The following is an 18,206-nucleotide window of genomic DNA, read 5'->3' as shown; positions in this document are numbered from 1 at the left end:
TGTCTCAAATGTAAAGCACCATTGCTCTATGTAAATCATGTGTATTGTTTTCTAAATAATTAATTATTAGAATGACCCTTAAAGGACAATGAAACCCAATCTCTAATTCCCTCTAATCACTAACCTGGGACCCCAGAAGAGCACTGCACCAGGGACCACTTGCATGGCCATCAGCAGGTCAAACCAGCCTTTGGTTGTCCTTTAAAGTCTATTATACACTGGCTATTTTTACCACGACAGTCCTCAGAGAGAACCAGTCATAATGCTTTTTCCTGCCTGCAGTCACACTTATTGAGGTAAAAGCAGCATCTATGGCTGACATATCTAACCCATAGACTTCTAGTCAGACAACCCTGGTTTATGACAACCCACCCTGTTCCTAAACTGAATTGCAGCAATTGTTGTTCTTCTGTTTCTGCCTGATAAGTAACCAAATTGTAATAAATTAAAAAATCTCGAAAGATTCGGCCGAATACCTAACCGAATCCGAATCCCAATTTGCATAAGCAAATTAGGGGTTGAAAGAGGAAAATATTATTTACTTCCTTATTTTGTGACAAAAAGTCACGCGTTTTCCCTCCCCGCCCCTAATTTGCATATGCATTCTGCTGGGCAGAAGGATTCGCCTGAATCTGAATCCTGCTGAAAAGGCCCGAATCCTGCCCAAATCCTGAACCGAATCCTGGATTCGGTGCATCCCTAATTACCCTTTACCAGGTTGTTTGCCCGTATCTGGACTCCCTCTAATTCAATAATATCCTGTTTGAGCACTGGACAACAAAACTGGTCTAGGTAGGGCCTAATCAGTGCTCTGGAAATTGGAAGTGTCCCTCTCCACCCATGAATCTATGCCATTTTAAATACAGCTCAAGATCTTGTTTGCCCTTGCAGCTGCTGACTGGCCTTGCATGCTACAGCCAAGTTTATTAGCTACAAGGGCTCCTTTTCCATGATGGATTCCATTATGAATTTGCCTAGTCCCATTAAAGGTATAAGTGGCTTGCATATTCTTGTATGCCAGGTGCATGACCTTACATTTATCAACAATGATCCTCCTGCAAGGATGCCGCATCCTAGATGGAATTAATGGGTCTGCACAGGTTCATGTCATCTGCAAATATTGATTTATTACTTGCAATGCCCTCCCCTAAGTCATTAATGAACAAGTTAAATAAAAGTGAACCCAATACAAAACCCTGTGACCAACAGCTAAAATAGTCAAAAGAAAAGCATTAATCACAGAGCAAAAGACCTGCTGCATGGTTCATTTTATCTCATTGTTTCTCATTTCAGACTTGGCCCTATGTATCTCAATGCTGCGATCCTATGGCTCCTCATTGGTCTGTCAGCAGCAGGCATCCTACATGAGCTGCTCTCACATTATCTGGGTTTGAAAATAATATAAATTCTTACAGTAGCCAACAATTAAAGAAGACCACTCAGATGAAGCTACTTCATGTATACATGTGGCATATTTCCATCTGATATATGAATAGGGAAATCTAAACTTCAACTACAAGCTTATGTTGCTATTTTTGTGCTTTTTTGATGTATTCTAACGATATAAAGATTGATTTGATTTAAAATGCACGGTTGGCAGGGTCAGTGATACATGGCAACCAGAAACCAAATTCTGTAGCGGAGCTTTCTTATTATTTTGTTTCACTTATCTTTCTGTCCAGAATCGCAATACAATTTGTATCAAAATATCAAATAATATAATAATTGGCAAATTAAAAAACATGGCAAGTGATATTAAAAATATTTTTTTCATGACAGATTTTTTCTGAGGCAGTTTGCTCTTAATATTCTGTTTTTTCTGTTCTTCTGTTTGTTGGTGGTGTTTAAATTATTTGGGTATTTTGCCTTGTTCACCTTTCACTGACCTGAAATTTAAAACATTATCTGTTGCTGAGGCCAGTGACGACCTGATTCTGATCATCACTAATTCTGATTGCCAAACCACATTACTTAGTTTTTCAAGATTCTTTAATATCTGGCATTGTGCAGGAGAGATTTGCAAATTGCTAATGTGGTGGCATTATTCAAAATTATTCAAAAATGGATCCCGTTCTCAGCCTTAGAACTATAAAATTATTAGTTTGATATGTAATAAGAGATAATATACATTTACAATTCACAATACCGTGAGTCTGTGCCTGCATGCTGCAAAATGCAAAACAAATCTTTTATTGTCTTTTATGAGGAAGTGAGCAGAAACCTACACATGTAGTGACAGTGGATGCGATCTACTTAATATTTTGCTAAAGCATTAAATACAGTACCTCACAGAAGGTTATTGAGTGAATTAAGGAACATTGGCCTGGAACACAATACTTGAAGGCTAAAAGATAGAATGCAAAGAATGGTGGCAAATGGAACATGTTCCAATTGGACCAGTGTTGTTAATGGAGTACAATATGGATCATAACTCTGCAGAGACTACATTGCAGAACTGGGCAGCAAATTGCCAATACCTTGAGTCACCTCTGTCCATTCATTAGCTAACCTAGCATGTAGGTGTTCCAGCTGTCATGGAAAATGATTGGGGATGGGGGCTAGGGGTAGGTTTATCTGACAAGCAAAACTTTTATTTCTTCCCGGGGGAAAATTTTGGCCCCCCAGTTCCAACTTGCACTATGTATAGCCTTGCTTTGTGTGTGACCACAGAGCTTTATACAAGCCATAGTAACAAACTTTATTATTTAAATAGCAGTGATAATAGGATTATGCAGTGGCACATAAAAAGGCTTTAACAGTGTTTTAAATATACACAGTATATTTTATAAAGAGCAATGTTTAGGGATATAAGGGCGTATTTACAATATGAATGGCACGGTACAAAGTGCAAAAAATACTAAATACATGGTTGCAATAATCAGGGATATAAGGGTACATTTACAAATTATATGAATAAAGAAAATAAAACAAAACCGCTGCCACACATGGACTCTAACTACTAAACTGGGTCTTTCCCTCTCTAATACCAGTCCCTTCGTGGGGTTCTTGGCTGAACACAGAAGTACAAAGAAAGTATTTTCATTATGGAAATCAACAACACTCCACACTGCTTATGTCTTCCCTCACAGATCTCAACTCCTAGCTCTTACTGGGGCTATCCTCTGGACTGCTAGAATATCTCTACCTGCTAATTATAACCCCCAATTCAGACTATACAAGGGATGCTGTACATGAGGTAGTCAAAGATGAATGTAGGGTAAACACATCTCACGTTCAAACTCTTTTCCACAAGTTCACGAAATATAATCTATATTTTTTTACAGACAAAAACAAAAGACATTTTGTGCATTAAGCTACTAAAAAGGCCCTCCCATTTAAACAAAACAGGCATTGTTTGTCAATATATTTAAGGTGGTCAACTACTTCATTGTCATCCGTGGTCTGGCCAGTCCTACACTCACTTTCATCTGATTCATTAAAGGGATTCTATCATGATTTTTAATGGTGTAGTTGTTATTACTTCATCAAATGGTGTACATTGCAGATAGTTCATTCTACCATTTAAAATGATATTCTTGAATAAGTGTATTATATTAGTTGCACTATTGGTGTGTAGGCAGCCATCTCAGGCCATTGTGCCTCATCCTGTGCTTTCAGAAAGCGCTAGCACTTCATGTTGGAACTGTTTTCATATAAGCTATTGTTTCTCCTACTCAATGTAACTGGAGGAGTTTGAACTTTTACTATTAAGCATTATTTGCCACTAGGTGGGGCATTGGAGGATTTTTAGCAATGCAAGTTGTTAAGAGACACAATTCTGTATTTGACAGAGGACAGAGCACAATTTGCCTAGAAACAGCACCGGGCATCATCTGTTTACAGGTAGTGGCGTGAATTCACAAATTATACTTTGCTTTCCATGACTGGTCTTTTACAGTTTGGCTCTGTGTTACAACGGGCATAGCAGATGTGTTTTGTATTTCAGTAGCATTAAATGATATTTGCAAGATGAAAACATAGTCATATTTCCGACTGAAGGCACTGGGTGTGTAAGGATAACTAATCCTGTATAACTAATCCTGTCCTTGTTACTTACTGGACCTTGCTCTTTGACCCTTGAGATGACGAAAAAGCAAGCACTGACCAGGTGTTCCGGAAATGTAGTCAATGCAGGGTTAAAGATATTTCCTGCAATTGAAAACCATTGGCTGAATCGAGTCCCCAAGCAGTTGAGGGGAATTTGTGGAGGTGGAGGGAGGGCTTAGACATTACTTCCTAAGAGGAAACTGAGTGAACTGCTGTGTGTTATTGTTTAGCATTTGACAATTTAGCAATATCATTTACCCATTTGGTGCCAAAATGAAGTATCTTGCAGAACACAATGGTAGCAGCTTGCTTAGCCTCCCCATAAAAAGTTGAATTACAAAGAAAAATATTTAATTTCATGGTAAACCTTTGATACCGTCATCAGCAGAGGCGTTAATTAAAGTTTCTGGTCCCCCTGTAAACTTGACCTCCAATCTCCCTTCAATACTGTCACTTTAACCCCCCCCCCCATTGGCAGGTAGGGAGAAAGTAGATATTAAAGGGGGTGGTTCACCTTTAAGTTAACTTTTAGTATTTTATAGAAAGCAACTTTTTAATTGGTCTTCATAACTACCAGATTGTTGAAATTGCAAACTGAAGAGCTGCTGAATAAAACTCAAAAACCACAAATAAAAAAGAAAACCAACTGCAAATTGTATCACCCTTTACTTCATATTATAGGTTAACGCAAAGGTTTAAATAAAAGCTTTCTGAGTACTTATCACCTTCGCCATGACAGCATCCATCCGCTGCGGACTCTGATTCCTCTGTATCAGTGCTGTCTAACTGGCAGTCCATGACCTCCCTTGTGTGGCCCCCACATGGAAGTCTACCTTCTGTGTATCAGGTATCAGTAATGAGATTAACTGGCTAAATTGTTTACATCTCAAATTCAGACTGTAATCCCCCCTGCATTGTTCACACCTTTAATCCCCCTGAATTGTTCACACCCTAAAGACCTGTACTGTTCACACCTCAGACCCAGACTAAAACTGCCCACATTGTTCACCTGTTCAAACTCATACAAACTGCTGAAGGGGCACCAGCATTGTGTCACTGTAGTGGTCCTGATAGACTTCCCTGTCTCCTGCCATATGCTCCCTGTGTGTGCAATAGTCTGCCTGCCCTATACTCCCCAATTGTTGCTGATATATCTGCCTTTAGCGATCTCATGCAGAGTGGCCTACTTCAGACAGGAAAGGGAACATTAGGAGGAAAAGACTGCATAGTTTTCATATAATTTTATGCCATTGATTTTACTTTACTGTAAAGGGCTTCCTGCAGACAAAGCTTTCAAGTTCCAAAAAAAACGACTTCCCCTTGACTTTCTGTAGCACAAAGGAAAACAGCACAGAGTCTGTTCCTTCCATAGGCAGATCTGTGCCAGACTGTAGATGCAGATATTGTATTTTGCCCATCCAAATTTCTTAAAGGCACTACATTACGTTTTTAAAATTATTTTTCATTATACTGTTTAGACACAGAACCTGTAATTAATAAAATATTTATTAATAGAGTTTGAATAGGGCTATTAGGCATAATTTAATATTGCTTCTGGTTGTCATTCAGTCTTTAAAGCAAGGAACTCCTTACAGATGTATTTTAGTTTCTGTAGCTGGAGCTTAAATCAGGTGCTGCTGTGCATATTGACTATGGGGGATCCTGGAGTTACCTTCTGACCAGGCAGTAGCTCAAGGGTTCCCACAACTCCATTTGTCAACACCGGAAATGACGCGAGACCGACTTTGAAAATATTTGGTGCATTGACCCAGAATGACACTTGAATTCAGTGGAAAAAGCTGCATTAGGGGGGAAAATGCCTATTGTTCCAAACCAAGGGTGCCATACTTTATCAAATTTACTCTGGGTGTCTCTAACTTTTAATACTGGCCTGACCAGTTGTCTCCATATGGAAACAGTAGGAAAGGATGATCCCATCCAGTGTAATGCTGTGTTCTTTTGGCATAAAAAAGAAGGGAGTGATCTCTGATTCTAGCAAGTTTGGTTGATATGAGGTCCATTATTCCCAGCAAACGAAGAGAGGGTGTGAGTACCTGAGGAAAGTCAAGATCTTCAGCTAAAATTTTTATAACCTGTGCCCAGTATCAGTTGTTTATAGGGGCAGGAACAAAATCTTATGGTCAGGGGCAACAGCTGTCAGCCCTCCTACCCTTGTATGTAGCCTTGCTGAGGTTATGTGCAGTTGATGCAGTGTTTGATATCGAATCAGTCTGTTCCTGGTGGAGATCAGAAAATTGCAGCAGTTGTCTATGGCTTCTTCCCAGTCCTCTACTGTTAACTCAGGAATGTTAATAAGCAATCGACAGCTTTAAAAGGTTTGGGTCCAGGTGCCTGGAGGAGGCCATTTACATGTGAAACTAGTTTGTTGGGATTGGAAGAAGGTAAGGCCAGTTCCATGGGTAGAGGGGTGTAAGTGTGTGTAGTGTGGGTGTAAGGGGGGTGGCACAAGATGACATTTGTAGCAGTTAAACTCACAAGTAAAATATATTACTTGCTGCAATCTGTTTTAGCCACAGGAAAAAGACTCCCTTCACATTTTCTCACAGTTACGTTTTAACTTGCAGCAATCTCATTGTTACCCTAAATCTGTCACCGGTAGTGAAGAATTACCTGTGGGTGACAAATCTCCTTGTATACCATTAGGGTAGAAAATTGCACTTGAAAGGTTGTCTGATTTCAAGGTATTTATAGAAGGAAGGTTGTTTGGTTTGGCATCTCTGTAACAATTCATTGGATGTAGGGAAGGAGGAGGTGATGAGAAGATCACCTAGCAGCTTAATCCATTGTTGGGTCCAAAGAGGGAAAGTTTGCAGGTAGCAAAAGAGGGGGAGATGTGTGTTACCCCAAAGGGGCTAGGTTCCAGGTCCGATAAGGAACAAAAATGATGGTAGAGAGATTGCAGATTTGTATGTAATATGCATGGAATGTTGGTATGTAAAATTCAACAGGCCCTTTATTAATCCCATTATGAGAGCTTGTAACAAGGTATTTGGGAGAAGTATTTTGTTAAATGGAGGAGGACTTCCCAGTGGTATTCCCGCTCTATAGAGTGAAAGGCCTTTGCCAAGTCGAGGGAGCCAACTACCCTATTACCCCTTTCCTGATGTAATGTCAATTGACCTACCAGGCTTAAAGCCGCACTCATCTGGGTGCACTGGATCTATTATTTGGTCTATTACTGCCTGTTGTAGTTTAGTTGTTAAGACTTTGGCTAGTATCTTGACATCTGTATTTATTAGAGTTATAGGATTGCATGAGACACAGTTAGTAGGATCTTTACCTGGCTTAGGGATTATCACAATTACTGCTTCGGAAAAATGTGGAGGGAGGTTTTGGAGGTCATAGGTATGTTGTAGGGTTTCTAGGAGATTGATTGAGATTAGTTTGGCCTCGGGGACTTATTGATTGGAGGGGTCGATGTGGCTACCTCAATCTCATCTTTAGGGCAGTCTACGTGTGTTTTTTGTGCAGGTTAGAGTATGGGAAAGAGATGGAGTATAAGGTGTAGAGCATTTCATGTAGTGAGCAAAAACTTGGGCTATTCCATATGGGTAATTTTAGCAGCTGGTCATTGCTGCAAACAGTGCTGTTTTTGTCAAGCAAAGTGAGAACCTTGCTTCAGGTGATGCTTTACCACGGATGGCAGAAAGCTTCACTTGACTCAGGCAGAGGCAGACCCAGTAGTATCGGCTTCAAAGGCTTCAGGCATAACCAAAACCAAACCCCTATAATATCTACAATACAATACCTTGGAATGTATTGTTTCCAATTCTTAGGAAATGAGTGTGAGATGTAAGTGCTCAAACCACCAGTGCTGTCTCTTAATGACTTCTATGGGAACTGTCTAACATAAAAAACACTCTAATCCATTTTTTTTGGTTGAGATCCACGTGTACCATGCACTTTGCAAAACCGTCATAGATAAGGCAGATAGGAGAAACTTACCTGCTATATATTCCAACAACTTTACTACTGCATTGGCATATTCCCCCACCTCAAAGAAAGAAAAATATAGCCAGGATCTGAGGACCTACTCCTCTCGTTGAACTACCTATGCAGTAGGCAGGCAAAGCAGGACACACAAATATGCCTGTTTAATTTAATCATACCAAGTGCATTCACTGACAGAAAGAACATTGTCTAATGTTATGTTATCCAAAGAGACAGCAGTGAACATGTTAAGTTGATTTGTACAGGGAAGGAACCTTTTGTCTTTCTGCTGAGCTTTGGATATTTTTCTGTTGAACTCTACCCAACAGGAAGCAGCTTTTGGAGATCTCTGCAGCAGTCATGTCATTGATTCAGAGCTCTTCCTGATGCACGTACCCTCTTGGCTCTTGGACATGGCACCATTACAAATTTGCTCCAGCTTACCTCCTTATTAAACCTGACAGGATGTAAGTTGACTTCCCTAGGCACACACACAAGGTATTCTGAGAGATAAAATCATAGGACATCCTCTATGGCACTCCCAATATTATAGTATTTCAGGTTTTCCTTCCTGGTAAAAATGGCATTTAGCAGGATTCAGCAAATTAGCATTCGCCTTATCCCAATCCAAATGGTTAGGGTGGACACCTACATTTTTTAAAATCTTTCTTCGGGACAAGGAACTGTATAAATATATGAGCCATTGCTCTGTTGATATTTTATACAGAGGGATTTTTGACTGCAGGTGGTTTCATGAGTGGAATTCCATTTCCTTCAGTGGTTTGTGCAATCAGTTATGTTCCCATTGCCAGGGGCCAATAGTGATAACAAACAACTCTGAGTCAATACATATGCTTCTATAACACGTTTGCACCAAGATGGGATAGATTAATGTTTTTCTGTATACTAATCAGGGGCTGCCAGTAGTGATGGCTGACTTGATACCCGTGGGACCGGTGGATTCACCCATGGGTTGGGCTGGTTCAGGCTGAATTTTGTGCCTCCATGGCGGGTGTGGGTCACATTAGGGTACTACAATACTGTAGTGACTATATTTTCTGAGATATGGGTTTTTGTGACTCGGACTACTGATGAGTGGGTGCGGGTCTGACAATAAGTCAATTGTAAAGTAAATATTAAATTAAAGCATAAGTCAAAGCTAGTCAAAACAGGGAGTACAGGTAGGGATCAAACTCATCTCACAACTTAAAGGGGTTTGGGTTAACTTTTAGTATGATGTAGAAAGTAATATTCTAAGAAAACGTGCAATTGGTTTACATGAATGAAACCGCACAGACATTTCAGAAGGTATATGATGTAGGTTGATTCGCAAGGAAAAAATGCTTAATTTCATATTTCTTACCAGTAAGATTGGGATTGTGTAAGAACATTTGTGTTTAAATCTTAATGTCAGCTTTAAAGGAGAAAGAAAGTCTTTTTTTGCACCACAGAGCTATCCTCTTCCTGCTTCTTCTTTCAACTCGTGGCTGCGCATGGACAGTAGAGCGAAAAGCCAAACTTTAACGAAAAAGCCAGCTATTTCATTCTACTGTACATGATGCGTTTGCCCCGGGAAATTTAAAGAGTGAAGAAGCAGGAAGAGGATCACTCCGTGATGCTTGCTGGAATAACCCCGGACCAGTGCAGGTTTTCTGTTTGCTCACAATTTTGTATCCTTAGTTTTATCAGTATTTTTACTGGCTAGAAGATGTTCCCTGTTCATATCACCCAATTTTTTAAGACTATGTTGAATGACCTCTTTGGCATAACCTTTCTGTCTAAAGTGTTTAGTCATCTCAGACAGTCGTATTGAACATTCACTCTCCTCGCTTAAGGTGGCCATAGACGTAACAATTACGATCTTTTTTCGTTTCAATACTCATGTGTAGAGCTGAATTGTCAGATATACGGGTAGCTATATGGGAAGAAACAATAGAATTCTACCTGTATCTGACGATTCAGCACTAACAATGGCCAATGTTTGGGTCCCTTCAAAGGCACCCGGTCAAAATTTTCCGTCCAGCCCGATCGACGAGCCGACCGATATCCAAGTCTTCTGACGATATCGGTCGGCTCTTTTTCCACCATACACGCACCGAATATCGGGCGAAAATTTTTTTGTACTATATAATCTGTGCGTCTATGGCCACCATTACTGTTCGTCTTACCCTAGTGAATTGTGGAAGTGGTAGGGATTATTTAATGTGGGATGAATACCAGTGTAATATAGAAGACTTTTTTTTCTATGAGATATATATACCTGTGCCACGCCTAGTAAGATCCAAAAATTCAGTGTAAAAGTATCACAATTACAGGTAATTTTGACATTTTTGTTTTTATTATTGATGAAATCATGAAATTCAACCAAGCTATTTTATGTACCATTCCATATGACTGACAAATTGTACATTTTTATAACTTCCCTCTCAATCAGTTTGTCAGGAGGATAAATCTCCTTATGTTTACTATGAGTCTGAAAGTGAACCCTGAGAAGCAGATAAACGGTTAATAGCAATATGCCATACATTTAAGAAACTGATTGTTGTGCAGTCTATTGAAGGTTTAGTTGAGAAAAAAGGGTTAATGGAGCATTGTCCATTCATACATATTGTAGTTCCTTCCTTGCCTCTTTTCCTGTAGGAGGAGACCTGTTTCCCTGGGAAAACAAGTAGTTTTTTCATGCCATTTCACACTAGCCTGTCATATTCCACTTTTCTTGCCTTGCCAAACCAAGAATCTTTTGTTTAACCACACTTTAATATGTAAATGGCAGCTTGATGAAGTAGCAATGGTGAAGAGAAGAAAAGCTACTATCCCATTTTTCTCATGCTGCTGAATCTACAAGCCAGACTGAAGTAGAGTGAATTAATCGTGGCTTTGTTTTTATTATTTCATTGTATCTTGCTGCAACATGGAACACCTTTCTGGAACAATGAATGGGATTCCACACTTTACCTGCCAGGTTGTTGCTCTTCTGTCAATATGCTTCTTCTGCAATGTATTTACCCAGAATTCAGCATCCTCAATGGTAAGATTCCGTACCCGAGAAGAAGTAGCTGTAGGCACTACCGTAGGCAAAATATCTGAAATGCCAGGCTGGTCAGTGGATGAGAGTGAAGAATATAAACTCATACAGGAACCAAAGCCTTTCCCAGTGGATGTAGGATTAAAAGATGGAACTATTACAACAACAGGTCGTTTAGACAGAGAAGAACTTTGCAAACCTCATGGTCACTGTCTACTTACTTTTGATGTCCTTGCAACAAAGGCCTTGGTTTTAGTGCATGTTGAAATTGAGGTTTTGGATATCAATGATAATGAGCCATCGTTCCCAAAACCAGAGCTGGATTTGGAGATTTCAGAGAGTGTTTCACTACACCATCGGATACCGCTGGACAGGGCCTTTGATCCTGACAGTGGGAGCAATGCATTGAAAGGTTATACTCTTTCTTCAAATGAACACTTTACTTTGAATGTCCTTTCAAATTCTGATGGCACTAAACATCCAGAGCTGTTGGTGGTTAAAGAGCTGGATAGGGAAATTCAATCTTCTTTCAAACTTGTCTTAACAGCATTGGATGGAGGGGTTCCACAGAAATCTGGGACCACAGAAATTAGAATTAGTGTCCTGGATTCTAATGACAACAGCCCCACATTTGGAGAAAGCTCTGTTATCCTTGAAGTCCCCGAAGACACCTCACCTGGCACCCTTCTTCTAAATCTTACAGCCACTGACCCAGACCAGGGGCCAAATGGAGAAATTGAGTTTTCATTCAGCAAGAATACAGCCCAACATGTTCTTAGCATGTTCAGCATCAACCCCAAATTGGGTGGCTTAGTACTGAAACAATCATTGGACTACGAAGACAGGCGTACTTATGAACTGGATGTACAAGCAACTGATTTGGGTCCTAATCCTATCCCTAGTCATTGTAAGGTGCTTATCAAAGTTGTAGATATAAATGACAATGCACCTGATATACAAGTTAAATGGGCTTCACAAGACTCCAATGAAATTATGGTGTCAGAGACTGTTCCTTTGGGTAGTTTTGTTGCTCTAGTAATGGCCAATGACCCAGATTCTGGTACAAATGGACAAGTGGACTGCCATCTAATTCAAGAACATGCCCACTTTAAATTACAGAGAGCTAATGGCAACAGTTACATCCTATTAACTAATGCCATTTTAGACAGAGAGAAATGGGAAGAATATCATTTGACTATTCAGGCTCAGGATCAAGGAGTCCCTTCATTCTTAACAAAAAAATCACTGAAAATTCGTGTGACAGATGCTAATGACAATTGTCCTTTGTTTGAAAAAATCAACTATGATATCTCTGTGGTTGAGAACAATGCCCCTTATGCCCATCTCCTTACAGTGCGTGCCGTGGATCTTGACACTGGTATTAATGCTGAAGTGACTTACAGTATTATTGACTCGTTTCCTTCAAGTACTCCTGCCTCTGCTCTTGTGTCAATTCACTCCACTACTGGACAAATATATGCATTGCAGCCACTGGATCATGAGAAAATGACTGAAATCCAATTCTTGGTCAAAGTAGAAGATAACGGTAGCCCAAAACTTAGCAGTAATGCTTCCATTAGAGTGTCTTTGTTAGACCAAAATGACAACAGCCCAGTAATTGTTGAACCACTTCTTAAAAGAGGCTATGCAACTATCACTGTTCTAGTTAATCCAGAAACAGGCCTCCTGCTTTCCTCAATGGAGATAAAAAATGTTCAGGCACTTAGGGATGTTATGCCTGATGATTTTTTTGGTGCACATAATATATTAACAAATATGGAAAATATACACCCATTTGTTCAAGTTGTGGCCACAGATGAAGATTCTGATGAGAATGCTGAACTTACCTACCACCTGACAAATACTCATGAAGGATTGTTTGCCATAGACCAGTACCTTGGGCAGTTATATGTAAATTCCAGCAATGCCAGTCACCTGATTGGAAATGCCAAGGAGGTGGAAGTTTTTGTCAGAGACAATGGAATCCCTCAGCTGGAAACCAAGGCTCATCTGAAAGTTATGTTTAGCAACCATCTTGATCACCTGAAGAACTCAGGAACTGGATTTGGTGGGAGTTTAAGTGCTTCCATGGTTATAGTTATTTGTCTGGCTGTTCTGCTGGCTGTATGTCTCTTAGTTTTAGCACTTATAATGTCTTTCTGCAGGGTAGATAGGAAGGACAATAGAGCATATAACTGCAGGGAAGAGGAATCAGCATACACACATCAGCCCAGAAGACCTCAGAGGCAGATCCATAAGGCTGACATCCATGTTGTACCAGTGCTGAGGGGAAGAAAACACCTTGGATCACCATCTGAAACTCACAAACCATTTCCTTTGACTGATGAATGTAAAGAATTCCCCGAAGATGATGCACTTCATACTCCATTTCATCTTACTCCTACACTGTACCGTACTCTAAGGAACCAACACAATCATGAAACAATTAATGATGTACAAGATGTGGATCAGTCCTTTTCATTGCCTCTCTCTGTTTGCCAAACTCTACAATATCAGAGACAAAGGAGCTGTTCAAGGGAGAATCTTCATGATTTTAATAGCACACTTCCTGCTTCTTCCAAAATCTTAAAGAACCCTGGAAGCCCTCAAGTGAGACTGGATGACTACCCTAGTTGTTCTGAGCCACTGCTATACAACAAGAAAGATGTGTACCCTGCTACATCACCAACTCTTAGAAGGCAAAGGAATAGAGAGGACTCATCTCATGAGCAGATCTTGAGGAGCCTGGTACGACTGTCTATGGCAGCTTTAACAGAAAAAGAAGCAATAGAACTCACAATGCAATCGCCACATGTGCAGGTAAATCTTAATTTTCTACTACTGTATGCAAAAATATGGCCAGTTTTGGTTAAATAGTATATGGTGATTTTGTTAAAATGCTGAGGTCACATTTGGCATCTAATGAACATGAGCTTTAATCTTGGGATGGCATCTCCCTGTAAAGTTCACTGTACATTATTTCTGTAGTTAATGCCGAAAGAAGGGGTAGGCAGCAATGGCATGTGCCCAGTGCTACATTTTAAGTGGTTATAGAGTTTCCTTTCTCTCAAACATGAAAAATTAAATCTAGGTTTAAAAGACTTTTGAGAGCTATTTCATTTTCTGCCCAATCAAACCACATCATGTGTGGGTTTATGTTTTTTTTCATATGTTATATACTTGGTCTATTGTTTATTATCTTGTTGAAATTATCAGTAGAGTTATCTGAAAGAACTTTTTCTTTCATAAATAAAATGTATATTTGTACCCTCCGCAATCTGTCGAGGAGGGAAAGGCTGTAGCCCTTCAGTGATTGTTGGACTGCAACTCACAGCGCCATTGACTCAGGAATGCTGAGATTTGCAGTATTTCCTTTTCAAAATGAGTGCAATGACTAAGGCTTGTGCTGCATCCAACACTGGCATAACTTTTGAGGACACAGACTTCACAGTTTTGGGGGATCTGTGAGGGGGCTCCTAGGTGACCTTTGCAACCTGTAATTTTGTAAGGGGGGCAAAATAATTTTTTACATGGGGGTGGGGGTTTTAATCATGAAAAAGATAGATTATTATTATGCAGAGAGGGAGCCATAGTAATAAAGTAACCTTTTTTATAATAGTAATTTTTTTTAAATAAAATATACATTAGGGATTTAACTAAACTAAACAACCAACCCAATATACCTCCTGCTGTCACTTGTCAGCCCAAAGATGCCAATCATATGTTGGGCCATGCAATATACAGTTACTGAGGAAAATGTAAAGATGTAGTACCACAATATCCCTGGCTCGCCTATAGTTGACTGTGCACTCCATGACACTGGGTGTTTTTAATGTTTGCAATGTTCCCCCTGGCTCACATATCAGTATATTTAATGCATGCTGCGAAACAATACTGCACTGCACTTCTGTTTTCGTCTGTTTGGTTCTCCATGTGACCCTGGCCTCAGACTTCAGTGGCCTAACAAGATATTACTGGGCCCCACAGCAAATTATTTTTCAGGCCCCCAAAATGTCTAGAGCTTGACCTGTTTTACTAATATTTATTGAAATTGTATATGAATTAGGGCCTTGGGGCCCCTTTACCTACTGGGCCTCCCTGCTCTACTTCCTCTGTAGTTACGCCCCTTGCCTCATTATAATACACGCATGGGTTTGGACAGTTAAACGCTTGAACAAATGTTTAACATTTTTTAAATGTTCTGTACTTTACTGTTGTATCACTACAAACTTATTGTAACTTTTCACAGCAAATTTCACAGCTACTGTCTCTGCTTCACCAAGGACAAGTACATCCTAAGACCCTTCACAGAGGGAACAAGTACTCTAAAGCAAATAGGTAAGAGACATGAATTTAAAGGTACAGTTGTCAAGTCTAAACGCAAAGACTGTATATAGTTTGGCCTAAAGACTAAAGTCAGAATGTCATGTGGGCAGTGTTTTTTGCATGGGATGGATATGTGCTACCAATTTAACGCCTCACCTTGTGATGGATGGATATTGGTCAGGATCGGCCGACTGCCATACACATACCAAAAACTATTTTATCTGTAAGTGTATCCTGCTCAATAAATGCAATCTGACCACCCATGTCAAATTATACATTACACTGGATGAAAAAACAAGTCTTATATAAGTCAAATATTGTATTAAGCTTCTCCTTCATTAGCAACTCACTCATCTGTATGTTCTCATTAAGGTCTGCATGCCACGAGACTGACTGGCAAAGTACAAAGGACAGTGGTAATGGAGAGAGTGAAGCAGGAGACCTGGACTCGGAACCAGGGGTTGACCTTCCCAGCAGTCAGCAGTTATTAGAAAACAGCTTGGAGATTATGCTAGGAGACTCTGGAGGTGAGTGGCTATGGAGTGAAATGTTTATTCAATTGATATTTATCAGGATATGTTTTAGTGTGGCTACTAGGATTATGACCTTTGGGAACATGCATTTTGGGCATCAAACATGTTATCCTAGCTTTAGAGGCATCTCACTGTCCAAAAAACAATGTCTTCCAATTCTGAATAGTCAGATCACCTTTTTAAAAATTTGGATTATTTGGATTAAAAGGAGTCTACGGGGGGGTTCCTGTAATTTGGAGATTTTTTGGATTATGGGTTTCCAGGTAACGGATCCCATAACTGTACCAGAGGAAAAGTCTGCAGGTGGGGCAATATCCTGGTGGGCCCACGGCAAATGCCCCTGCTGATACTACCTGTAAATTGGGCAATATATTGATTAATAAAATGTAGTGTAAGTATGGATCTAGGTAGATACTGCTATCTCTAATCTTGATCATTGATGACTTGTATTCTGGAGGATGACCTCCTCCTGTGTTTGTGTATTTTCTTTTGCTGGTTGTGCTCAAGGTCAAATAGAAACTCCAGTAAAGTAGTACATTGCCAATAAAGTGTCTTCTTTAATGCCATGCTTGGTCACATGAAGAGGGCTTTGTGGAGGTAGAGGTATATGATTTACTGTTATTGTACAGAACTCAAGATACCCAAGTAACTTCAGTTTGACTGTTATCTGTCTGACAGGTTTAGAAAGTAATCGGCTGAGTGATCTAGACCCAGGATGGATAGCTCGACTTTCCTTGCCTTTAAACAACAACTACAAAGACAATGTTTTCACTCCAAATTCACCGGTTCTTCAACAGCCTCTGATAACAACAGAGGAGAGAGAAGAGCTTAAAACCTTCTTGACATTCGGTAAAGCTTCAGAGGGCTCCCAAGGCAACAGACTTGCCAGCACCTTTCTTTCTGAAATGAGTTCTTTGTTTGAGATGCTGCTAAACCAGAAAGCCGATTCCCATGGGGATCCAGCATCAGAAGTTCTTATGAGACTTTCAGGCTGCAGTAAGACTGTCAGTGGACAGTAGAAAAAGTGATGAAACCAAGAAGTAATAGGCTCCAGCATAAAGGACTGATAAAAATAGCCATACTAGCGCAACACTGTCAGCAGGGGGTGTTGGGTGAGCAGAACGGGAATTTTGGCTCAAGAGGGGGGCCTGAAGGGGGCCATTTGGTAGGGGGGACCCTGATGCAGCAGCTTTGGTGGGCCCAGACCTCCCCAGTCTGACACTGCATCAAAACATATTGTTGAACTGTGCACTTATGCTATTTCTATTTCTATATTGTATGTAACTGAAAAAGCTGGTGATTATCCAACATCTTCTCTCCATTACAGGCTGTCTCAGCAGATTTCTTACTTCAATGAGCCATTGCTGTAAAATATATCAAATACCTGTGACTTAAGGTTATATGACTTACATGTGTATCATGGAAATAATCTCATGTGCCATACTTGCAGAGACAACAAGAAAACGTTATGTACCACATTCCAACAATGCACTGCTACACATTTAACATATGCCAGAAACAGAAACATTAATATAGGAAGGAGGCACAGGATACCTTTTTGCAATTAACATTACTTTTAGATTTCACAATATTAGTAATATTTATACTGCTTATATCACAAAATGTATTCTCAGAGTCTTAATTAATTTCCAACTACAGCAACCCTTTCTTTATACTGACTGATCAGAACTAGACATGGTCCCCAGGTGTGCAGTGGGGCTTATCCAGTTAATTAAATGAGGGGTTTGCCATCTCTGTATGGTGCTTCTGACAAAGGTTATACAGGTATGGGACCAGATATCCAGAATGCTCTGGACCTGGGGTTTTTCCGAATAACGGATCTTTCTGTAATTCGCACCTTCATACCTTAAGTCTATTAGAAAATAATATAAACATTAAATAAACCCAATAGGCTGGTTTTGCTTCCAATAAGGATTAATTATATCTTAGTAATTACAGCAAACCTTTCTTTATTCTGACTGTTATTGGGTTTTGCACTAACGTGCAGATTTATTATGTGGTGTAAAAATCAATGGAATAATTCGCCACACACAGTCAGGCATCACTGTGTAAAAAACAGCATAACAATTGTGCTTTTTCTTTGAGCAACTTCCACCGGAAATTACTTAAAAAAGGTCTAAAGCGGTGTAAAATAACAGCAGCAAATCAAGTGTTCGCATGATCTAAAATAACACACAGCTTGCTAAATTTTTGGGCAAAATTTCATTTCAGCAAACAAATAGTAGTCAGCGGGATGCAGACTTTTTAAAAATGATGTACTATATCTTTGTATTTATGTAATTTATCATGTATCAATAATGTTC

General features: G+C 39.8%; 2 protein-coding genes across 3 annotated transcripts in view; both read left to right on the top strand.

The window, feature by feature from the left end:
- Positions 1 to 1,755, top strand: part of ltc4s.2.L (leukotriene C4 synthase, gene 2 L homeolog) — a 17,373-nt gene extending 15,618 nt beyond the window's left edge. The window contains 1 exon segment of the mRNA NM_001094859.2: positions 1,294 to 1,755. Within this exon segment, the coding sequence (NP_001088328.1) occupies positions 1,294 to 1,405 (112 nt within the window). The 3' untranslated portion in view covers positions 1,406 to 1,755.
- Positions 1 to 18,206, top strand: part of pcdh12.L (protocadherin 12 L homeolog) — a 19,970-nt gene extending 1,764 nt beyond the window's left edge. The window contains exons 2-5 of one of the 2 annotated variants that reach the window (XM_041586067.1): positions 10,961 to 13,843; positions 15,273 to 15,361; positions 15,722 to 15,876; positions 16,561 to 18,206. In XM_041586067.1, coding sequence (XP_041442001.1) covers positions 11,024 to 13,843; positions 15,273 to 15,361; positions 15,722 to 15,876; positions 16,561 to 16,901 — 3,405 coding nt within the window. In that variant the 5' untranslated portion in view covers positions 10,961 to 11,023 and the 3' untranslated portion in view covers positions 16,902 to 18,206. Of the gene's footprint in view, positions 1 to 10,083; positions 13,844 to 15,272; positions 15,362 to 15,721; positions 15,877 to 16,560 lie in introns of those variants that run through there. The other variant, XM_018252007.2, reaches the window with a different exon arrangement.

The sequence above is a fragment of the Xenopus laevis genome, chromosome 3L, assembly GCF_017654675.1.
Source record: "Xenopus laevis strain J_2021 chromosome 3L, Xenopus_laevis_v10.1, whole genome shotgun sequence".
In the NCBI taxonomy this organism is placed as follows: domain Eukaryota; kingdom Metazoa; phylum Chordata; class Amphibia; order Anura; family Pipidae; genus Xenopus; species Xenopus laevis.
This window is presented reverse-complemented; position numbering and strand designations above follow the sequence as displayed.